Raw genomic sequence first — 25,373 nt, forward strand, 5'->3', positions numbered from 1 at the left:
CAATCATAGTTTTAGAAATTTCTACCTTTGATGAAAGTAATGTGTGTAATGGAAGAAAAGTGTATTTGCAGGGCTTGAATTCGTTGATAAATGGAATATATAAATGAATTATTTTGCACAGGGATTGTATGAAAGGAAATCTGATTATGCTTACTGAAACTTTTCAAATAAAAACAAATTATTTCGCAGAAAGATTTTGTTCTGTAAGATTGTCATGTTTGTTTATCGTCTCCTCTCCCCCCCCCCCCCCCTGTACTGGGATGACATGTATACACTCAAAGGTTTTCCAGTTTCAGGAACGGATGACGGATATTGCAACAAACGAGGCCGGAAATATCTGTCAGTGACCCATTCGCAGCGATAAATCAGGGTGTGCTACCCACAGATGACAGCCTGAACCCGTCTGGCATCGAGGTTGGTGAAAAGCAATCCCGCGCCTGGGTTCGGTCAACGTCAAAATAATCCCGGTATGAACTGGTTAAGCTAAACAAAAAATTGTTCAGAGATGAAGTGCAAGTTCTTACTCCCTCCCATTCCAAGAACAAACAAACAAACACGCGCACAGACACACACACTGAATTTCTCAAAAATCATAAAATTGTTCAAAAGATGAAATACCAAATGTCCTGAAATGAAAAAATATCTTTGGTGTTGACCATATATAGCTTATAATATTTATGAATTTTGTTGTTTTAATTTTAACGGGGTTGACTCAAAAGATGATAGAAAATTCCGAAACTTCTCAAATAACTTGGATCTTTTATTTCAAAGCGCTCCTGCCATATCTACAAAATATATAACTGCTTTTTATACAGCGTTCTTTCTTAACTATGTACACAAAAGCTTTACCACTTTACAATGTACACAAAAGCTTTACCACTTTACAATTTATGTACATGTCTCTTACAGAATTGGCACTGTTCATAGAACTGACAAGTCAAACCAGTTTCTGAATTCCACAAATATATTTACAGGAGAATGGTACTCTTCAATAATACATACATGTACATGTATATATACAAACACTAAAATCTAATTCTTAGATTTCAGACCAACTTCAAACCTCGTCCCAAGTCTCTGTTCAATACGTTTCATTTTTACATGATTACTTTAAAAAAAAACTTAAAGTGGACTGATATTTCACGATTTCAGCATTAGCAAGGCCTTCTTCAGACCTCTTAAGGACGTCTCGCTAAGGCTGAAATATCAGACCACTTTAACCTTTTGATTTGAATATTTCAGGTCAATCCAGCTTTTTTTTTCATTTACATGATTACTTTTAGTGTGACCCATGACAAAAATCGGCCATTGGCAGTGTACATTGTATCAACAAAATACAAAAATCTATCATACCGGCAATGAAAATTTGGTGTTTTTATGAATGAACTCAATAATGAGGTGTGGACAGACTTCTATAAAACTTTTATAATAATGAGAAAGTTCCAAATTCACGGAACTGCCAGAAAATATCGCTAAGCAAACTTATGTGCTTAGCAGGAATCAGCAGGAAACCAGCAAAAAAACCATACACATTGAATTTGGAGTTTGGCTCACATGTTTTGCTAAGCATATAATATTCACACTTAGCACATCTTTGTACTAGGCCGCTCCATAAAATTGGCCGCAGGCATTTCTTTAAAAACCACAGTTGTTGGAGAATCAGTGTGCGTTTTCTTTTTCCTTATCTATGGAACATTTACTCTGTACGTTGTCAGGGGTTATGAAGACCATATTGTGACATCCATTTGTTGTACAAATATGCATAATTCAAAATGGATAGGTAGTGTTATTTCTTCTTTAGAAATTGGCAAATACGATTCTTAATTATTGAAAATATGACACACTGGTCCTTGCCAAATCAAACATGGTAACGTTCCTTAAATTGTACAAATAACAGCATCATTCAAAAGCAACTCTTATTTTTTTTCACAAAACAGTCAATACAAAAATAAATGTTCTTTTACAGGCGATGTCCGCTTTGTAATACTGGCCCTATAATGTTGAAAGTGAGGTGAGTACATACAATCCAGAGCTAATTTTCACTGCGTGTCCACAATGGGATGCATTTCATGCTAACACTGGAAAAACTAAAACAATTTCTTTTTTGATTTGTCTCCAGTCCAGGTTTGTAAGACTCATATTTGTCATACTCCGTCATAACAAAGTAATAAATTACAGTCTGTCCCAAGCCAACATGGCCTATCAGGCCAGCGTTTATCTCCGGTTTCAGTGGCATGAAATGACTGAGAATATTTCTACTCCCCCTGGATGGGATGCCAGTGCATCGCAGGTTACTCCCCAGCCAATGCAGGGACCCATTTATACTCCTGGGTGGAGAGAGTCAGGTTGGGGTGAAGTGGCTTGCCCAAGGACATAACATATGGCCAGCAGCTGGATTCGAACCCCTGAACCTCCGATCATGAGTCACGAACCCTAAACGCTAGGCCACACTCCCCCCAACTCTGTCATAACAACAAAATAATCTAACTTAGGAACAAAGATATCGACTGGGCCAGGATTTGAATCTGCTCCCTTCTGAACCTCCCAAACGATTTCTTCAAAGATTTCTAAGACAAAGCCGATCCTTTCTTAGTGATTCCCTTAAGCTGGCAGCATTGGTTACGTTTTGCTTTGGGCTAAAGTACCCCACGAACAAAGACATCAACAAACCGGGAAGTGACCAACAAGAGTTGGATAGCTCATTTGGTGGAGCCTTAGTACAGTGTTCCAACGACCCCTCCAGTCAATTTGCTTTGTTCTCTAGAACTTAACACTGACCTTTAGTGATTTATTGGATAAAATAAAATCAAATACAAGTCAGCTGCAAGATGATCAAGATGGGTATCAACCAGAAACGTAAATTAAGTCAGGTCATCAGGTCAAGTAACCAGAAGTTATCGCAAGTCTCACTCACAACTCATCCAGTTGCAAGGCATGTCACAAGCTAATTTCAAATTGGCTGTGATTCAAAACTTCCTTTGTCATTGTTCATCCACTTGTGACTGAACTTGTGAATTGACTTAGGACTTTGACTTGTGATGGACTTATGCTTGACTCGATAACAACTCTGCAACTAATGAATTGAATATCACTTGACCACTCTAAATTTCAATACTTGTGTCCTCTTTTCACTCACAACATGAATTTGCTTATCAGTTCATCTTGTGAAGTCCTCTCAATTCAACCATGCGTACTTCATACGGTGTAGCACAGCACGAATGGAACCGGAAGTTAACGCAACTAGAGCATTTATCCAATGGCCGCTAGTAATCAGGGGTGCGCGCGTGTGTATGACGTTTTTACTAACGAACCGGATAGAGGTTCAAGTCTTTATGTCACATCCACCCTTAGCTCAAGCCACCTTCTCATGACTCAGTCTTGACTTGGGCCTGTATCTGGGTGACGGGCGCTACGCCTGGAGGTAAGAGTAAGCTGTGATCCAGGGTCTGGTGAAGCATCAAGCCAGCACCCCGGCCCGGTTGAACATAGCCTGACGGACGTTGCGCTCCTGCTCCAGGAGTTCATCCAACTTCAGCCACTGTTGATGGAATGATACGATAAATACTGGTGAGGAGTTGCGACTGAATCACAAGTTAATCACAAGTCAATCACAATTCGTCGCATCAGTGCAACAAGGTCGTAACTCGATTCTGCAACAAAGTGGTATCTCACGCGAATACGCTCCGTGCAACAAGGTCGTATCTCGACGTCCATTGACTTTGCGTGTGCATCTGGGTTATTTTAAGCGAGATACGACCTTTTGACATTCTAAAGCTCGCGCTTTGCATTTATGTCGTTTTAGGAGATACGACCTTGTTGCACTGACGCGACGAATTGATGTCCTGATGTGTGATTGACTTGTGGCCAGACTTGTGGCCAGACTTGTGATTAACTTGTGATTACCTTGAGATTAAGTTGTGATTGACTTGTGATTACCCTGTGATCAACTTGTGATTAATGTGCGATTACCCTGTGATTAACTTGTGATTACCTTGTGATTCGCTTGTGATTAACTTGTAATTATCTTGTGATTGTACTTGTGATTACCTAATTTAAAACTCTGATAGTAATTCAGTTGAATACTCTGAGAAAAAAATTTGCACTGTTGTTTTTAGACAGTGCTCAACAAGAAGAAACATGCAAGATTCTTGAGGACCTACGATTCAAAAATTTCCCCTTTTTATCTAAAGCCCCAAACTCCAAACCAAATAAACAGCCATTTTTCTGGATTGCATTCAATACTGGCTGTGTATGTTTTTAATAGTTCATTTATTTAATATTAAAAACAAAAGAAATCAGTGCATTTTAATAAAAATTCAAAGAACAATGACTATTTCTACATTTTGTAGTACTGTTACTCCTTACCCATCTGACACGTTCCAGGTCAATCTCAGCCCGCCTCAGTTTCTCCCAGTTGTAATGTTTGGAGCATTTCCTCTTAGCGACCCGGCAGAATCCTTTGGTGTCCTGGAAGACGTCAGCGACCAGAGGGCAGCCGCACACCTCATCAGCACTCACCTGTGGGTAGCCACACAAACATGTACGCATCATTAGGCCACGCCCACTACAACATGGGTAACAACACACACACAACTGCATCATTAGGCCACGCCCACTGCACACATGGGTAACACACACACCCCTCTGCATCATTAGGCCATGCCCACTGCACACATGGGTAACAACACACACACCTCTGCATCATTAGGCCACGCCCACTGCACACATGGGTAACACACACACACCTCTGCATCATTAGGCCATGCCCACTGCACACATGGGTAACAACACACACACCTCTGCATCATTAGGCCACGCCCACTGCACACATGGGTAACACACACACACCTCTGCATCATTAGGCCATGCCCACTGCACACATGGGTAACAACACACACACCTCTGCATCATTAGGCCACGCCCACTGCACACATGGGTAACAACACCTTTCCAATGCCGTATTGCATGTTCAAGCCGCACACATTAACATATGTGCATGCATACAGGGTGAGTAAAAAAAAAAAAAACCAAACGGCAGGACCAATTTTTGAATGAAGTTTTGCCATTAGCACTTTCAAAATCTAGGATGAGAAATCCCAATCAATGAGCTTTCTTTTAGTATAAGAAGCATTCAAATCAATCATGTACTTTTCAAGTTACGGAATTTTGAACACAACCACCGTTTCAAAATTCTGTCCACGGATCACAAAAAAAAGTAAGTGTTCTTTCAGCGAAATGAAAACAGAAAAGTGTTTAAGTTTTTTTTTGCAAAACGAAAAACAATTCACATGCATCCCTGAGAACTGTTTTCATTTCGCTGAAAGAACACTTACTTTTTTGGGGGGATCCGTGGACAGAACTTTAAAATGGTGGTTATGTTTAAAATGCCATAACTTGAAAAGTACATGATTGATTTGAATGATTCTTGTACTTAAAGAAAGCTTAATCACTGGGCTTTCATATCCTACACTTTGAAAGTTTTACAGGCAAAACATCATTCACAAATTGGTCCTGCGATTTGGGTTTCTTTTTTTTTTTCTCGCCCTGTATGTTGGGCTTTCATGCACGCCTGTCTGACATTATACACTGTTGTGATTGGTCAAAACTTCATGGGGGGCGGGGCTTAATATATCAGTCTACTGCTGATAGCAACAATCTCATAGTTTCTGAAGTCTTATTGGTAGTTACACACCATGACAATTCTGCCTTCAATGGGGTCTGATTAGTCCTGTCCTCAAGTGTGTTTACTTGCTATGCAGTGTCGAACCAGCCAACCGATCCCGTTAGCTCGGTGGTCGAGTGGTAAGACATCTGCACTAGAAAGCAGGAGGTCGTGGGTTCGAGTCCCACCCGAGTGATTTTTTTCCAACTTTCACTCGGGAGGTAACACACTGAGTATACATCACCCCAACACAAAAATTCCATCTTATGAACAGTGTCTATTTGTTGACATGTGAATACAGAAATGAGTTGACCCATGTCAAAGGTCATTAGAATAGTGACATGCTGCTCATTGTTTGACTCTATATTCTGACTGAGATATTGTGGAAATTGTTGTTAACAATGGCATGGGGACAATTCCTTGGAGTATAGAATTATTACCTTAGGTTCTTTGGTGTGTTCAGGGCACAGAACCTTCAGTCTCTTGCAGTAGGTGTTCTGTTGCTGGTTGAAGAAATCACAGAACATGGACTCCCTGGGAATAAGCAAAATTTTAAAATGGTGTCTCAACAATAACCCCATTGGGTGTTTCAACTGCGCATGCGCAAGATAATATGGGTCACTGGCCATTCGGGATAACTGAACACTCATCGAAGACACAGGGAGACGGGAGCACAATGTTTGTGTGAACCCTCCGACGCAGAAAGCACATTTACTAACACGCTTACAGTAAGGGGTCCCTCCAGGGACCCAGATATTTAGCGCCTTGGTTTGAGGCTACACAACACCGTATCTATATGTACACAATCTCGACATGTCTGTAGACTATAAATAAGGCCGTCCTTGAAAGGAAACAGATGTTGTATACAATAGTCTGTGGTCAAGCCGTGCACTGTCTACCCGCAAGTGACCTTGTTTTGTGCACGTGTATATGGGCGGTTTGTCGCCAGCCCAGGTTGTCAGGCTCAGATATGCCTGACCCGGGGTCACACACTAAAGGTGACTGCATATATCCGTAGTGGGTGCCTCTGGCTAGGATTAGTGGGAGATCACCAGAATCGGTTTGAATTTTTTTTATCTATTAAGGTAATTAACAAAATTGGGTCCCCACAAGGGCTAGTTTCTGCGTCGGAGGGTGTAAGCCTCTGTGCTAATGACGTCACACTTTGTTTACATGTGTGCTTTCCTGTGGTGCTCAGTGGACCGTGGGCCCCCACTGGCTCCATAGGAAAGTGCACATGTAAACAAAGTGTGACGTCATCAGTACTGAGTCTTATTACAAGTAGAATGGCCGTCCACGTAACATCGTGTAACATGACCTCCGCAATTTTTCACGAATAACCTTCGACCTGGACTACTTCATTGAGATACTGAACTGGCTTATGCCATAGATAATATCAAGACAATGTTTACCAATGTTCAAATATGAAAATAGTGGAAAAGGATGGGTGTATCGAAATGATAATTAACTTCAGTTGCAGGCAATTTTCCATGAGCTTACTGGCCAGTGGTAGAATTCTGGTGGATTCTGAAAGATTCCTAGTAGCAGTTCTCGACACTTACCCAACAATTTTAGTCTTGAAAGCTGAACCAAAGGACGTCTGGCTCTCATACTATGAGACATGAAATGACAGTGAAAATATTAATAAGTTTTATATTTTGATGAACTAAAAGTGTCCGAGACAAAATGACATAAAGTTCAATGTGATTTAGACCAGTCATTAATCCTCCTGCCTTTCATTCAAAGCATTTATTCACAAACTATGGAAAGGAAAGATAGACAATGAAAAAAGGACAAGTATGCAAACTTTGGAGTACAAAAAAACAAAACAAAATCCGACAAAAATAAGTGCTAAACGGAAATTGTTGATGATTATAATATTTTCTTCATGTTTATAATTACTGTCCTTACTTTGCTGTAGCATTTGCTCATGTGTCTGAGGGCCCTGACTGGATTGATGGGATGGCCGCAGGATACGCAGAAGATGCTCAGGTCAGCCTCCTCACTCTCTCCATCAGTGCTCTGCATACGCAGACAAAAAGATAGGTCCACACAATGAGGATCAAAATACTTCACAATCATTACACAATCATAACAATGTTTTGGTGCAGAGCACAACAAAATATGTATTTGCTTAGCAAGAACAGGTTGCCAGTCAAAGAAACTTAACATGTGCACTGTTTTGAAATGTTCTTGGCTGATTTTTACTAAGTACAAAAAAATGTATTAAAAGTTCAGTCCATCAATTGTAATCTGTGCATTATGTTCATTTGAAGCAACAAATCCAAAGAAGGGTGCTGAACAACTAACCTGATGAAGATTTAGCTCAGTGAATGCTGTAGTTTCTGAGTCCAAGAAAACAACATTCTAGGAACTTGATTTCAAATCGAAAGTTGCCGAGTCATTTTTTGAATTGGGCCTGAATTCAGCGTCAGAGACACATTCTCACTGAGCCGATTGCAGCTATGCGATGTCACGCAGTGAACCGACGAATTATAGCAACTGCGCCCGCATGTGCCTCGTGTCAACGCTTGCTCGCGCTTCGCCGAATAAAAAAAACGAACCACTAATGGAAATTTCCTTCTTTCAGAAGGCCTTCTTTCATTGATTTCTTCAAAATGACAGCTTGCCAGAAAGGATATTTTCATAAGGAGTTTAGTCCCCTTACTATCGTTCAACTAAGTATGTTTTTTAATACTAATTACGTCAGTCACTTTTTGGACAGCTGCAAATGATGGACTGTAGCTTTAAGCAATATTTTCTATTCACCAACTCTCTGAAAATGGTCCCTGATGATCTAACATCTTTTAAACAGTTGAAGACATGCACAAATAAAAAAAGCACAGTCGCATCCTTTCTAAGAAGTCCTATAATACATCTACAACTTCTCACATCCTGATCCTGCGCCACTTTCTCCTTCTTGGCCTGCTCAACTAGCTTGTTCAACTTGACAATCTTGCCGTCAAGCTCAGCAATCTTCTTCTTGACTTCCTCCATCTCGCTCCTCATCTTCTCCAGGGATTTCTTGTTGTTCTCCTCGGCGATGCAGGGACTGCGCTGCCACTGCTGGATACGCTGGGGCAGAAACTCAAACAACCGGCTGGCATTGAACGGAGAAAGGGAAGGCAGTAATGAGAGACAGATGTTAAGGGGTGAAAGTCTAGTTTGGAATAAACTTTTTGATATCAAAGAAATGATTTGAACCAACCAATCTTTTATCATTTCTGATGTTTCGGCAGCACCCTCTCTAACAACCGTACAGAAGGTGATGTTGTGTTGCATTTTAAAATGATCCAACCACCCATCACTGCATTTGAAGTCGGGATGGCCCAACTTCTTGGCCAGGGATACTGACTTATCTTGAAAGATCTGCCATGACACAATTACGTTCATGGCAAGTGCACCCATGCATCATGTCAGGACAGCTTCTTCAACCTAAGGCCAAAAAAAAAAAGTCTCCGGTTTCTGGTATGCGCACGCGTTGACGCAGCCATGCGCGTCGGCAAAATGAAAAAGTTTTTTTTTTCAATACAAGATGATGTCTCAAAACCGCCAAACTCACTAGTTTGACTGGAGTCCTGCTGCTGCACAATTTTAACGTGTTTTTAGATGGGGTTATGATCGAGAATAAGCTTTATGTGGCCTCTCTGGACTCCCATAAATTTGCACTAAGTTTTGTCGGGCACCATTTGCAGTCATCAGCCGACATTTGAAGCCAAAAAAAAAAAAAACAGGTAAAAAAAAAAAAAAAAGCCGCGTCGCCGCACCACTTTTGGGATAAGCTCCATACCAGAAACCGGAGACTTTTTTTTTTTGGCCTAAGGAATCGTTGGCTAGTCTCATTCGCTTTCTTGCCAGAGCCACAGATCCATCAACATTCCCTTGTTCTTCACGATCGTAGACACTTTGTGTGGATTGGGGAATTCCCTATTCCATGGGGATATCCGCTTGCCTTTTCATGCCGCGTTTATCAATTTCTTCGATAAGTTTAACCTTATCAGCAAACGGCTAGGTCTTTCTGGCAGAATATTAGGGAGGATTCAGGAATTGCCCGCCAACAAAGACTAAGGAGGTTTTTTTATGTAAGGGTTAGTTTCAGATTGCTGTAATTGTGTCGATCACAAGTCTGGTAAAAAGTATATCGCAACTCCTTTTTCACAAGTCCAGTCACAAGGAACAGAGGATGAACGACAACAGAGGAATCATTTTGTCCCAGTTTATTTGAATTTGCGACTTGACTTGAGACTGGCAAGCCTTGTGAATAGACTTGAGAGGGACTTGTGAAGGACTTTTGATGAATTGGTGAGGCCATTTGTGGATGATGAGGTCGTTTGCAAGAATGATTTAAAACCAAGAGCAAGAGACGAGCCTCACTTGGTAGCCAGTTTGAGACCGCAAGCCTCGCTGCAGTACTTGCTGCCAGGCCTGGCGGCGTTGACACAGCCTGGCCCGTAGCACTGGGGCAAGTCCTCCTCAGCCGCTGTGCTCGATCGTAGGACTCGCTTGAATTTGGGCTCATCGATGGTGGGCTTCTGCTGGGATCGCTTGCGTTTGCGTTCCTCTTTGCTCGGCCGCTTTTCTGGTTCTTTCTGAAAGACAAGGCGGGAGAAGTGAAAAGTGTGAAAGCTTGACAAATTAAATGCAGCGCTTTGCCCTTCACTAATTTAAATTTGAGCAGTAAATCGTACACATGACATCTGTCTAAAAAAATTTTTGTAAAAACCTAGTCTGTCCCAACCCAAACATATGGCTTATCAGGCCACTGTTTATGTCGGGTTTCGTTTATATGAAATATTTCAATTTCCCTTGGATGAGACCCAAGTCCATTGCAGATTACTCCTTTGCAAAATGCCAGTAACCATTTCAACTCCTAGGTGGAGAGAGGCAACTGAGGATGAAGTGGCTTGCCCAAGGACACAACAAACAACCGGCAGCTGGATTTGAACCCTGACCTCATATGGACAACACTCTAACCACTAGGCCACACTCCCCACCCACCTCTGAGTGAACAGGCAAAACATCAGCTTGGAACGGACTGTGAATTGAATGCCATTTTTTCCGTGCCTGCTCACCTGTTTCTCTTTGATCTCTGGTTGTCTCTCCTTCTTGTCCTTTTTGTCTTTCTTTTCTTTCTTCTCGGTTGTTGGGTCCAGCTCCGGTCTCATGGTGTAGTCATAGTGATCCACTAAACTCACATCAATAGTTGGAGGCGGTTTCTATAGGGGAGTGAGAGAATAACACCCTTTTACATCTTTCTTTGATAGTTTAACAACCAAGACAAAATATAAACTAGTTGGGTGTATGAACGGTAAAAATGATACATCTTCAACCATGTACCAAGACCTAAAAATTACAGCATAATTAAGCGACCACTTCAAAAAACATCCTATTTTATTATGTGAAAGGTTTTGTTGTGTGAAAAGAGTTTAATGTGTGAAGTGCTCTGGGGGGGGGGGGGGGGAGATTCAGAACCATATTTTAGGGGAGGCCAAGAGGGGTCAAGTATTTTGTTTTCAAAAATGGGAAAGAGATTAAGTATATAGCATTGAGCGCAATTTCTACAATGTAATATTTAAATTAAGTCATAATTAGCTGACCACTTGCAAGGGAGATACACAAGGTTTTAATTTGTGATCTTATTTAGTTTTTTTTGGGGGGGGGGGAGGGGGAGGGCAATAGGACCATTTTCATGGCGACACTAAGCACAAAATGTTCTGCTAACAGAGCCTCTGTCGTTTCATGGAGCCCGTAAGCAGTAAGTACAGCAAAAGGCACGATAACCTCAAGAGGAAAAAGTTGCTTAAATCAGTGACGTAACAATAGAAATCTCTATGCGGCAACCATTAGCACATCCAAGCCTTGAATTAGTGCTTGAGGTTAACACAAGAGTCTGCTATAGTAAGCACAACGTTTTACGTAATTTGGTCCTGTTCAACTGTAGTCAAGTGTAAATGAATTCTCCAAGGTTGTCGCATACCCTGGTGTAGCGCTCAGGAAAGACGCTCTGCGAGTCGGTATCCGTGTCGATGCTGGTCGTATCCCAGGATTCTGACTGGCTTGACAAGTATTGCTTCCTCAGAACTTTCTGCATGGTACGGGATGGGAAAAATATTGAAATAGCTTTACTTAAAGGTAAGCATACCATCTGCAGCTATCCAAAATGTAACCGACCAAATTAATGTGAAAAAGCTTACTTGGTAGTTAGATAGTAATGACACTAAACTCCCTGTGAAATAATTCCTTCTGGCATGCTGTCATTTCGAAGAAAACAACAAAAGAAGGTCATTTTCAAAGATGTGTCAAGTGACACATTTTTGGAAATTTTCGTGAATCCGCCTCCATGCGTTCTAATTTGTAGTTGTTTTGCAATTGGGCGAATCCATGAATGGGTGGCAACCAGCTGAATGAGAAACATGTCCCGAATGCTGATTTTGGAATTGTGTTAGAGAGGGCGCGTTACTCAAAATATGACTCAACAACTTTGGAATTGGAATCGACATCCAGAATATTGTGATTATGGTTGTTTTGTTTTCTTGAAATATACAGCATTCACAGGGCTAAAACTTCATCAAATGAGTTATGGTAATCCTTACTTTTAGGACCCCGTTCCTATATAGGAAGGGAAAGACTCACCAAAACAGCTGACTAAATGACACTCAAAATTGACATTCTGATACTTCTTGGCACATCTGAACAATTGGCAATGACACCTTCTTGAATATCAGCAGGATTAATTTTGTGGAAAGAGGGCAGGGCTTTGATTTATGAGGGAAATTCAGGGGTAAAAGACGACGATGACAACCAGAAAACAGACTCAAAAACCAAGATGGCAAATGTGAAAGCTCGATGCGATGAAAGCTCGATGCTGATTGGCTGATAAAAAATAAACATCTTATTTATTTTTAGTCTGGTTCACAGACCAAAAGATTCAGGAATAGTCAGAATCTTTTGGTCTGAGAACCAGACTAACTTATTTATTCTTAGTCTGGTTCCCAGACCAAAAGATCCTGGAGTAGTCAGAATCTTTTGGTCTGGGAACCAGAATAATTAATTTTTTTAGCAGCCAATCAGCATCGGGCTTTCATTATGTAGGGCTTTCACGCGTGTGAGAACTACAACATGCACGTCTGACTGCGAAAAAAGGTAGAAAAGTCACATTTTCTTCGAAAGTGCTTTCAAAACTACAGCTAACATGAGTTTATATGAAGAAAAAAGACTGCTTTAGCCTGCAAAAGTCACTTTGGTACTGGACAGTCATCTGCAAAAGTCAGTTTTGAACAGAACTTGTAAAAAATAGAGGTGTCCTAAAAGTAAGGATTACCTGAGTTATTAAGCACCTGTCATCACTTTTGTTGAGGCAAACGGGGAAAAAAAATGCACAAATTACAAATGTTCTACTCTAGATCGGTTGACCAACAGCATTGCAGGGATTACTTACACTGGCCAATCGGACACACTGTTTCAACCGACACTTCTGTCTCAGTTTGTTCTGGCCACCATATTTCTTCATATCCTGAAGAGGAAGAAAAGTTCATTTTGAGAAGGTAGTCCTTTGCATCACGATCTCTGCAATGCAAGACAATCTTCTCCCACACTTATTAAAAATAGCAAAATACGATGACAAAAGTTGCCAATGTGTTCCATAGAAAACAGACGGAAATCAAAAACAATTCTAAACATTCAAAACATTTCTACCCTATCTAGTTCGATAGTGACTTTGTCATACACGCATGCGCACCACTGATTACTTGCACCCATTGGATAAACACTCAAGTTGTGTTAACTTCCGGTTCCAATGGTTCCAATGCTACTCAATGTGCAGTGGGCGTGGTTTGACGAACCGGATAATAGACCAATCCAGTAAGCCCCGCCCACTACGTACATGGGCAACCAACACGTGCACCTCTCCAATGCCACACTGAATGGTTCCAATGCTACTTAATGTGCAGTGGGCATGGTTTGACGAACCGGATAATAGACCAATGCAGTAAGCCCCGCCCACTACGTACATGGGCAACCAACACGTGCACCTCTCCAATGCCACACTGAATGGTTCCAATGCTACTTAATGTGCAGTGGGCATGGTTTGACGAACCGGATAATAGACCAATCCAGTAAGCCCCGCCCACTACGCACATGGGCAACCAACACGTGCACCTCTCCAATGCCACACTGAATGGTTCCAATGCTACTTAATGTGCAGTGGGCGTGGTTTGACAAACCGGATAATAGACCAATGCAGTAAGCCCCGCCCACTACGCACATTGGCAACCAACATGTGCACCTCTCCAAAGACACACTAGCATGTTCCAGCCGCGCTGGTCACACATGTGTGCACACACATCTGACTTTTGTGCATGCATGTCGGACTTTTGCGTACGCATGTCAGACTTGAATCACTTCAGTCACAGTCGTGTGATGGTCAACACACCATTGGCCAGGTCCTAGTGGATAAATCTATTGTCAAAAAAAACACCTCCATTACCATGGAAATCGACTCATGTTTGAACAGTTATTTACGGAAGGTTCTGGCAATCTACAACACCAGCTGCACTTACCATACAGAAATCACACTTTCCACAGTCACTGACAAGCTGGCAAGGCCCACACTGACCGCATCGTCTTGCATGCCTCTAATGAAAGAAAACAGGATGAAAAAAAGATCAAAAGAGTTGTTAAATGGACAAATACTGATGATAAGAATATTTCTAGTTTACCTGGATAGCCCCAATCAGTTGAATTAGAACTGTTATCCCTGACTGAATAGCAAATAAGGATATTAGTTCAGCAGTTTTTGGATATGGTCACAACATGGCCTTCTGACCATAACCCTCCAGGGTGTTTTGGCTAGAAACCCTGCCAAACGCAGCAACATGCAACACTTGTCTAAGTGACAAGCCTCCTCAGTGTAGCAAAAGATCCATCAGGTCAAAAGTCTCAAGGCCAAACTGTCTCAGAGCCTGTGGTCACCGAATGCAGCAGGATACAACTGTGGCATTGTTCAATGGAACTAGCTCTCATTGTCTCGGAAGTGGCCGATTATCGCTGGCGTTGTTAGCTAAATACATCAGAGCACCAGATTTTTCCACCTGATGCACTGTGTTGCGTCTGGCATGGTTAGGGTGAATACACCTCATTCACATTTATAAGCCAAACTCGCTACTTTCCTTGGTCAATGTTCAAACACGCCGGCTTGGTAAAATCAGCATTCCCCACACGCTTGCACATGCCACGCAAGTACTACCGGGGAAGTACTACCGGTGAAGTACTATCCAAGTTTAGCTTCTTCACAATGCAGAGTAATAGCCACTGTCAGGTTGCTGGTTGTACTACTCTACTTAAAGATGAATCCCCTATAGATTATTTTTTTTTTATTCAATTGCTATTTTCCTAGCAATAGAAAAGTTATTCACTTTTAAAGGAGACATTGAACAAAAGCATCCACTGACATTTACATGTAGTTATTGAATTATTTGTTCACAAAATTTGGCACTCGCAAGTCAATGATTCGGCACTCACAAACAGGTTATTTGTACACAAAATAAAAGCCCCCTTTTTTTCAGAGGGTTGCAGACGCCCAAAATTACAATGAAGTGTTTTCTTGTTAAAACAGAACATAGGCCTACCAACTGAACACTTGCTACGAGAAAATATTCATTCTTGAAGAGCATGGGGTATGCATCTTTAAAGACAGACAAATTACCACACGCATTCCAATGAGGAGATTTTCAACTTTGAGAGATAATTGCGGTTAAAGTGTCTTTCCGGCACATGAGTTGAACGCTGTAACCACTGGACCACAGTGCTCCACCTACGTGTTATGGCTTGCATTGAGAGCAAAATCCACAAAAACTTGTTGGGTATTTCTGAATGGCCAATGGTCAGTATGATTGTCCCTACACTTCAGGAGCCAAAGGGAACGCTGACTGAGTCACTGACTGACTAAGTCACTCCCCGACTGACTCCCAGAGTCACTGACCGAGTCACTAACCCACTAACTGAGTCAATGACTGACTGACTCCCCCACTGACCGATTGACTGAGTTACTGACTGAGTCACTGACTGACTCCCCGAGTCACTCCCCGACTGACCAAGTTACTGACTAAATGACCGAGTCACTGACTGACTCCCCGAATCACTGCCCGAATCAATGACTGACTGAGTCACTCCCCGTCTGACCCAGTCACTCCTCGACTCCCCTACTAAACTGACTGAGTCACCGTCTGACTGACTGACTCCCCGACTCCCCAAGTCACTGTCTGACTGAGTCATTGACTGACTGAGTCACTGAGTTTCACTAATATCATTGACAGACACTTTGGGTCAGCACGAACATGCAAACCTAGAGTTATTTTAATGAAAAAACAAATTGCTTAAAAAGAGTTTCATCTCACCGCTGCTGCCCCTGTAGCCTTGCGAGCCTCTCGGTCTGAGGAGGAGCTGGTCACTGCTGATGCCCCTGAAGCCTTGAGGGCCTCTCGTTTTGAGGAGGAGCTGCTCGATGTCTTACTTTTCTCCTTCTTCTTCTTTTTCTTCATCTTCTTCTGTTTTTCTTTCCTCTTTCGGCGTTGATATTCCTTGGATATCTTCGTCTTCTTTCTCTTCTTGCTGTTCTTGAGCATCTCCCCGGATGCCTTCTCTGTGTCCTCCTTGTCTCGGTCTGGCTCCTTCTCCTTCTTAGCCAGGTCCTTGCTGTCTCTCTTCTCTTTGTACACAGTCTTGGCGTCTGGATTGGCCTCTATAAAATCAGCAAAAACACACAAACTAATTCTGGTAACCAGAGACAAGCATCTGATTTTTCAAACAATTATGCAACAGTAAACTCCACTTCCACTACTTTGTATTGCATAAGTTGTGTTACAAGTTATGACACATTTTTTTTTTAAAGTGACTTGCAAAAGTCTGTGACAGTGTGACTTGCAATCAAAAGTTAATGTATAACTTCAAAGCTTCCGTTTTCAGATGGTGTAAGTTACGACTCGACATAAATGGACCATTTCACTGACTAAGCACGATTGTCTCATGCACATCAATAAGGGAATAACAGTGTGAGGATCCGGTCTTCACTGCGTGATAATGACCGGGTGTGGGGGTGACCGCTGTTAATGGACCGAGACGAAGTCGAGGTCCATTAACAGTGGTCACCCCCACACCCGGTCATTATCACGCAGTGAAGACCGGATCCTCACACTGTTATTCCCATTAATAAATACCTTTATAACGAAATAAACAGTCAAAATGCTCCAATTTTGTGACTTTTTTCCGGCGATATTTCCAGATTTTTTTGTGTTCATGTTCATGGGCCATATTTTAGCTTAACAGCTATAACGACGTAAACTCAACAGAAACTGCTGCCGTAGTGAATTACAACAATGTTTTCATATCTTTACCTGATGGAGGAAGCTAAAATCTCGTTTACACATTCCTTGTGTCCGGAATTACAAAGATGCTTGGTTTAGGAAAGGTAAATATGTCGGTGGGTGAAGTGTTTCAAAGAAAATAAATCGTAGATCTACGCTTTCGTCCCAAACATCCTCAGTATATACTGCACTGCTGTACGATGTCGTTTCAAAACTTCCTTACGCGCGAGCACGCACGCATCCCTAGCAACTGTGTTGCGTACGCGCGCGTCAGTCTCACGCGATGGGGGTTGAGCGCATGTGCAGTGCTCAATTGTTAAAAGCTACCGCAGGACTGTTACTATATTTTGACCAATCATTGGCTTGCATGGGGCTGAACGGGGCTTGATCAATGCTGGTTCAGGGGCCATTTATTCGCTTGATCTTTGAAGCCGGTCCATTATCACCGTTAATGACCGGCCACGTGATCGAGTCTCGACCAATCAGAAACCATCAACTCTCCAAGGTATTTATTAATGTTTAATATAGCAGTTTTGATACCAGAAAATCTGATATATTTACTCACTAGAGCATGGTGGGCATGCATATCTCTTGATGCTTCTAGAGGCATCTTTCTCTATGCCAATGCAGTCACCATGGTACCACTCTTCACAGTAGTCACAGCATCTGGAAAAGCCCAAAACAAAACAAACATCAAATACTGTCTGGTTGGAATTCCAAACCTCAAGCTCTATTGGCACAATCCAAAAGAATCCAACATTGACCCTAACCTTCACAAATCCTTCAAAATCCTCATTGCAAAAGGGAGGATTTTGCAGGATTGAGGCTATATGGCAAAAAAGTGTGCCTGATTTTGGAGGATGCACTGTGTCAAGGTCTTGGGCCCGATCTTGTGTTGTTTATGCTCAGCCTTGCATAAATTAAGGCCTAGATTATACTTGAAATCCTCTGCACTGCTCCAGGATGTCACTGGCTCTGACTCAACATATTGACAGTGATTGATGGAGGATTTTGCCAGGTTCAGGCAGTGGTCACCCCTCCAAGGACAACATTCAAGAAGGAACGGAGGATTTTGCAGGATTGAGGCTGTATGTAATTGTTATATGGAGGCAGCTTGAGGACTTTGCAGGATGGAGGCTGCATCCTAGCAACAATGCCTTGGGACTTCTAGGGCTAAAGCTGACAACTGTTAACTCAAAGACCGCCGAACACAAGGTCTGATCACTGATTAGACCAAAATTTGCAGGATTACCAGCTAAGCGACCTTGGTACCTGTTCATTTTGCCCACAACCTACCTTATAAGGTATAGCACAATCCAACCAGGGGTGTTCAAGGATTTCAAGGCTTAACCCCAAGTCCCTAAGCTCCAGGGTTAGTTGGCATGATATCACATAATCGGATTTCAATGTTCTTACGAGTTCAATGGCCTATTAACTCACTGAAATCCTCCGTTGTTACCCTGTATTGTGGATTGGCAATGCCAAGGCCCTGACTAGTTGGAGTAAAGAGGTTGTGCAGTGTGCAACAATGGCATATGCTGGATGCCTGCCGATGTAACCATAAAGCAAGCAACAGCCAGAATTCTCCGAAATCCTTTTTTTTTGGGGCACAACCAGCCAAAGCCTCAGTCCTACAAATTCATCCAGCATCAGAATGGGCCATGTGCCATTATCCTCTGGAGGCTAAACCCTTCAGTGCTCCAATTTTCAAAGGCCTTCAATCCTTCAAAATCCTCCATTTTGTAAAGAGGATTTTGGAGGATTTGGGAAGGTTAGGTTAAGGTGCAACTGAAGTCTTTACATTAAGAATATGCCATGGGGATCCACAACAGTTTTTGATTGCGTAGGCATGGCGGTTACGGGCAAGGCTTTCTCCTGTGATAAAATACTCACATCATAAATCGCGTCCCATCGGTTGACCGGCATATGCAGTAGTGCACAGGCTCCTCGGCTTCATCCCCAGTGGTCTCCTTGTCCTTGTCTTTATCTTTGCCGGTCTTCTTCATCATGCTGAGGAGGGTCGCGACCTTTGCCTGCCTCTCCGGCAGGTAATGGAAGGATCTGGCAATCTCATCTTGCTGTAAAACACAAAGGATAAAAGTACACTTGTGTTTTTACCATCAACAAGCTTTAGGGAGAGTACTAGGGGTGTGCATTTACGGGTAGTACGTGACCGGGACGACTTGACTTTTCCAGCTGGACGCACAACGGTCGGGTTGGTTCAACGGTAGAGTTGGTAAAAGGAAGAGTTGGTTGAGTTGAGTTGACAGGATACCCTGACGATATGGGGTTTGTGTAGTTGAGGACACCTCCATCTCATTTGTAAACACGAGTGCATTTCGAACGATGATAGGGAGTCGGGAACTAGGGCAGCTTTTATGAGCGGAAACCCGTTCAAGCTAGTTCCTGATACCCTATCATCGTTCGAAATGCACTTGTGTTTACAAACGTGATCCAGTCTACTCATTATCATAACCGATGCATCTTAATCATCGATCTCTACTTGTACCTCAGGTGGCGTAACTATTTGAAGGCAGTTTTGAGGGTGAAATCTGATGTTTATGTTGGGCAATGTTGAAAAAGGCAGCACTTTCTGATTAGCCTAGAGGGTGAGTATTACTCCTGGGACTATGATGCTCTGCGTGAGCGGAGCCTCATAGATACAAAACCCCGCAAAATTGTTTGCAGCACAAAACACCAACTAAGAGCATTCTCGTTGTCTTGCTTTCCTCGACAACGCACCAGACGAAAATTGAACTCACTTGCGGCGCCTGAAAGCGGTGTGGTACCCACATACATCGCGCGCGCAGATTTTTTTTGATGTCATCACGTGATGCATACATTTACATAATTAGCAAAACAAAATGGACGACAGCCGTTGGAACTGGCGTTTTTTTACGGACAAGCCACCGAAATCGTCAAGATTTTTCACATTTTTTTGTGTGGTCTGTTTCAAGTCGATCATTAGGCTTCGTAAATGACTGTTGAATGTATGAGGTATGTAAATGAACTCTGGGGTGGGATATTAGCATGGTGAAAATGAACAATTTTTGAGAGGCCTTTTTTTTAGGGTCTCTTGCTACCACATTCTAACGAACAGGTTATGCCTCCAGCGTTACATGTGAATGAATATGGAGCATGTCAGCTGAGCTGGAGTTACTCAAGCTACTGACTGATAGATAATTAGAAATTATGGAAAGGAGAGACTAGAGGAGGGAAAGTGGAGGAATAACCATAAAAGATGTAACTTTTGGCGCTAGAAAATTAATTGAAAAAAGTGGCGATCGAGTATGGAATTTTTTCCTCAAAATTTGACAAAGTTCTATTCCTACATGTTTTTGTATATTCCTCGAGTCACCATAATTGACGCAGATAACGCTTGCAACGCGCACGTTGTCCAACGCAAATTGAATGCGAGTGCGTCAAAACATATCCTCATCGTTTTAGGTGGACTGATGATACATGGCGGAAGTGTGGCCTTTATTTACGAAGGTAGTCAAGTAATGGGGCTACCCTCATGCGAGTTGGCATGGTCCCAAGTTTGGGTCCGAGTTGGCTCAAAACTAGCCCCACTAGTGTGGCCGCGGTATGCTGCGCTGAACCTCTGGCCACACACCGTGGTACCGCGCACTACTGAGGGCGTTTTCATAAAAATTACAGGCAGTTTCTTACATATGGTTGTATTCTATGATGTCCCATCTATCACTTCTGGGATGCTTAGGTGTAATGATGTTCAATTTTCCAAGATATTCTTGAATCTTTCTGGAGCCCATATGCACTCTTGAAATGTCTGGTGATGGCAGCCATTTTGAATGTGACAAGAGATGACCTCAAGCTGTGACGTCGCGTTTATGCAAATGGCTTGTCGAGCGAGGGCGCGAGTTGCAAATGCGATGCCTGTTTCCTGTACCATGCATTTATCGTCTGGGGGCCACGTGCACTGATCTCTATTCAGGATCCACGGCACAGGAAACAGCCGTCGCATTTGCAACTTGCGCCCTCGCTCGACAAGCAATTTGCATAAACGCGACGTCACAGCTTGAGGTCAGCTCTCGTCACATTCAAAATGGCTGCCATCACCAGACGTTTCACGAGTGCATATGGGCTCCAGAAAAATTCAAGAATATCTCGGAAAATTGAACATCATGATTACACCTAAGCATCCCAGAAGTGATAGATGGGACATCGTAGAATACAACCATATGTAGCTTGAGTAACTCCAGCTGACATGCTCCATATTCATTCACATGTAACGTTACATGTGAATGAATATGGAGCATGTCAGCTGGAGTTACTCAAGCTAAACCATATGTAAGAAACTGCCTGTAAATTTTATGAAAACGCCCTCAGTAGTGCGCGGTACCACGGTGTGTGGCCAGAGGTTCAGCGCAGCATACCGCGGCCACACTAGTGGGCGGTCATACTAAACAGCGTCAACACAGCGTCAACACACTCCAAAGCGTCAACACAGCGTCAACACAGCGTCAACACATCCGAAATGCATTAAAATTGACAAAAGCAGTATGTAACCCATACAGTATGGACAGAAACAAGATTTGTGCTTAAAATCAATAGGTTAAACGTCTAAAAATCGCGATTTTTAGTTCAAGAAAATTGGCTCTCCGTGCCGCTCCGAAATCGGCTGCCGAACACCCGCCATGTTGCTTTGTGCGAAGTCAAGATGGCGGACAATGGCCGTGCAAGTTAAGGTCATTTTTTTCGCGTGAAAATACGATATTTTTAACAACGAAATGGAAACTCAATCCAATGGAAATTCTCTTTTATTGTATGTTTCACAATTATATGCCCTTTTTGTCAATTCAGAATGTGTTTTGGATGTGTTGACGGTGTGTTGACGCTTCTGTCATGTGTTGACGCTGTGTTGACGCTGTGTTGACGCTGTTTAGTGCGACCCCTAGTGGGGCTAGCTCAAAACTCTCAGGACGACAGGCATGACAGGTAGTGTCGGAAATACAGTCGTTTCGTATCAAATCGTGTGGCGTGCATTAAACATTAAATGTAAACAAGAAACGTTAGACATGTTCGAGGACAAAACGACCCTCAATCGAGGCTACATAAGTATACGTACCGAAGAGCTGGTTCCTTCACTCTCTGACATGTTTTCGAGTTAAAAAAAAATCACTACCTAGCACAAAAATAACAGGATTGACACACGCAAAATTGATTGAGATTGAACGAACTTTTGCTTTGCGAGTGACGTCATGATTTTGTGCAGGGTAGTTAATTAACATAAAAGTTGAAGGGGAAAAAATGTTCACTTTTAACTGAACAGATAAGCAAAATACATGCTAATACAACATGTATTAAATATCATTCATTCTAATTGATTTTATTCCCTAATTTTATAGAATTTTAATATTATTGCAGTAGCTTGTATTTTTTTTTTAAAAGTGTTACTAATGTTGAGGCCTAAACATGTTCAAGATGGCTGCGCCCTGTGTGACAAAAATTCATCAGCGACTAAGGGTCCTACTAAAGCGCGTCAACAAGCGTCAAAAAGCGTCAACAAGCGTCAACAAGTTTTAGTAGTCGTTAAGTGCGCGTCAACAAATTTTGTATAGGCCTTTGAACAATAAAAACAGCTTTATATGGTAGAAACAGCAATAATGAACATCTTCTGCATATCAATTAAAGTTAAAATTATTTTAAAACTTGGTGTTTTGAACGCGAAATGTACGACGAATTTGTCGATAGAAGTAGGCCGCCATCTTGTTTGGATGGCGCTAGCTGTAGACTTCGCGCATGCGTAGTATGGCTCTTTACACTTCACGCATGCGTAGTACGGCTAGCTACACATAAACAAGATGGCGGCCAACTTTTATCGACAAATTCGTCGTACATTTCGCGTTCAAAAAACCAAGTTTTAAAATAATTTTAACTTTAATTGATATGCAGAAGATGTTCATTATTGCTGTTTCTACCATATAAAGCTGTTTTTATTGTTCAAAAGCCTATACAAAATTTGTTGACGCGCACTTAACGACTACTAAAACTTGTTGACGCTTGTTGACGCTTGTTGACGCGCTTTAGTAGGACCGGCGACTAAACATAATGGCCTATGCCGCCGCGCCCAAGGCTAGGGCTTGCGACTAACCCAAGCCCTGGCCGCGCTGCGATCGACGCTGATTTTTCGCTCGTACCCCCCGCCCTGCTGTTTGCAGGGCGGGGGTACGAGCGAACGCTGATTTGAATTTCCAGTCATGTGGTTGCTAGGGCAAAGCTTCTGGTGTTGTTAGGCAAAGCTAATGCGATTACGTACTTACACGCTATGGGGTCGCATTATTTTCAAGGAATTTCTATGAAAAATAAAATTTTGACAGAGCTAGTGTTTTACCCCCCCCCCCCCCCCCCCCCCCGGATATGGACCCGCGCCTGTACACAATGACCGGGCAGCAATGGTGTGACGTCGTTGTTATTTTCTTATGACTATACATAATCCATTGACGATGTGCACTGCAAATAAAAACACTGCGGCCGGCGGGCCTAGCCTCGTGCCGTTTATTGTAAACAATGGTGACAGCCGGTATCGAATGATCATGAAGCTGCACTTTTGTTTACAACCACATTGCCACGATCAATAAAAAGAAGCCAGGAAAGGAAAGTTTTTATATCCCAAGAGGCAATTTCAGAATGTCAATGATCTTCAGAAATGTAAAGTTTATATCCAAAATGGCTTACCAAGAGGCAACTCAGAATGATCTTCAGAAAATGAAAGATTCTGCAAGAAGAGGCTAACCATTACTTTACTAAGCCAGTGAAAAAAACAAATTCAAGGATGCTACCAAGGAGACCATGGAGAAAAATGTACCTTATAAATTCAAGAAAGAAAGATCCTTAAAGATCGGGAAGCGCCCCGACAATTTTGGACATGTTCGTAACTCAGTATTCGTAACTCATTCTGGATAATCTTACAGCATTCTTACAAGTTTCTTAGCGTTATTTTCTTGACGTTAAATGGTCCAGAATCATATGCCGAATCATTACGAATATGTCAAAAAATATTGTACATTTATTATAAAGAATAACTTACAAATACACTAAATAGGCATAATTCTGGGTCATTCTGGATGATTCTTGAGTTATTCGTATATTATTCTTGACAAAATCGCCAATTCGGTTATTATTCTGCACTAAATCGCAATAGTTCGGCTTGATTCGGTCTGATTCGGCTTCCAATTCGTACCTAGTTCCTGACATTTTGTTTTTCATTCTTAAGTTATTCTTACAAAAAAAATCAGGGTATTTGTGGCAATAACTCGGGAATGTGTGAGCCTAGCATTATAGAAGAGAAGAGCAACTTGGATCCAAACTTGGGTAAAGACTGGAAAACGGAGGACCTAAAAGGGACCTAAATAAAACAGTTCAAGATGGACAACTAAAAGCAACACAGGGGTGATTATCTTGTGAAAAGTTCTTCACACCAACAGGATGATCTTTGGCGCAGGTTGCGGAGGGACTTGTGGTGAAGCAAAATGGTGGACACGAACACAGAGGAGACACCAACTGAGGAAGTGAAGATCCAGTCGTTTCACCCCCGATCTTGGATACATGTACATGTACTTGTATAGGAAATGTTTTGTTGTAGTCGAGGTTATAGCCATTAACAATGGCTTATTATTCAAGCTGCTATTGGCATCTCAAAAACTGAATGAAAAAAATGTATAGGCTGACTGGAAAAGATGTTTATATTACCGTAAAACTCCCAAGGACAATGCTCACTCAAATATTAAATCTTTGGTTCATGTGTTAGGTAAGCTTGATAAAACAAGCTGTTACTTTGTGTCATTTTGTAATTTTCGTGTTACAAAATGTAAATGTATATATGCTTTATCAATTTTTTCAGTTTATAGTTCAAGTGAGAACACTTCAGTTAGTGGTGGAAATTGTCATCTTTACATGTACATGTACTGTAAATTTCGAAATGTACCTCTCGTAATACCTAAAATGCATGTATGATTCCTTGGCAAATGCACAATTTGCGCATACAAATGTACATTTTGAAGACTAACATTATTTTTACATTCGTCTGTAAGGCCAAACAAAAAATTTACTCGGTCTCTGGTCTATGTGCGCGCGTCGATTTTAATCATGCGCGTCAACCTTTTTTTTTTCTTCTTCAAATTAACACGGAAGCTACAACTGAACAGCGCCCTCTATTGCCGCACCTCCTCAAATATTTGTACCAAGGAGCACCAAGGAATGGGGAAATTGCACCAAGGCAAATGATAGAGGGCACAAAGGCAAATGAAGGACATAAAAAAACAAAATAGTACCCACCTTGTCTGTGCAATTGAAGCTTGAAAAAAAAAAAAAAAAAAAAACCGCGTCGC

At 42.0% G+C, this 25,373-nt stretch overlaps 1 protein-coding gene across 1 annotated transcript; it reads right to left on the reverse strand.

Moving 5' to 3' along the window:
* Positions 1-2,431: 2,431 nt before the first annotated feature.
* LOC119738801 (CXXC-type zinc finger protein 1-like) lies at positions 2,432-22,260 on the reverse strand. Its single transcript, XM_038213762.1, is given in 16 exon segments — positions 2,432-3,463; positions 3,466-3,538; positions 4,366-4,518; positions 6,103-6,196; positions 7,225-7,274; positions 7,574-7,684; positions 8,555-8,762; positions 10,037-10,251; positions 10,735-10,878; positions 11,640-11,747; positions 13,101-13,175; positions 14,221-14,295; positions 16,057-16,400; positions 17,588-17,688; positions 18,916-19,100; positions 22,112-22,260. Coding segments are annotated over 16 exon segments (2,064 nt in total). The 5' UTR covers positions 22,142-22,260; the 3' UTR covers positions 2,432-3,365.
* Positions 22,261-25,373: the final 3,113 nt, after the last annotated feature.

Source organism: Patiria miniata, unplaced genomic scaffold (genome assembly GCF_015706575.1).
Source record: "Patiria miniata isolate m_02_andy unplaced genomic scaffold, ASM1570657v1 HiC_scaffold_3, whole genome shotgun sequence".
Taxonomy (NCBI): domain Eukaryota; kingdom Metazoa; phylum Echinodermata; class Asteroidea; order Valvatida; family Asterinidae; genus Patiria; species Patiria miniata.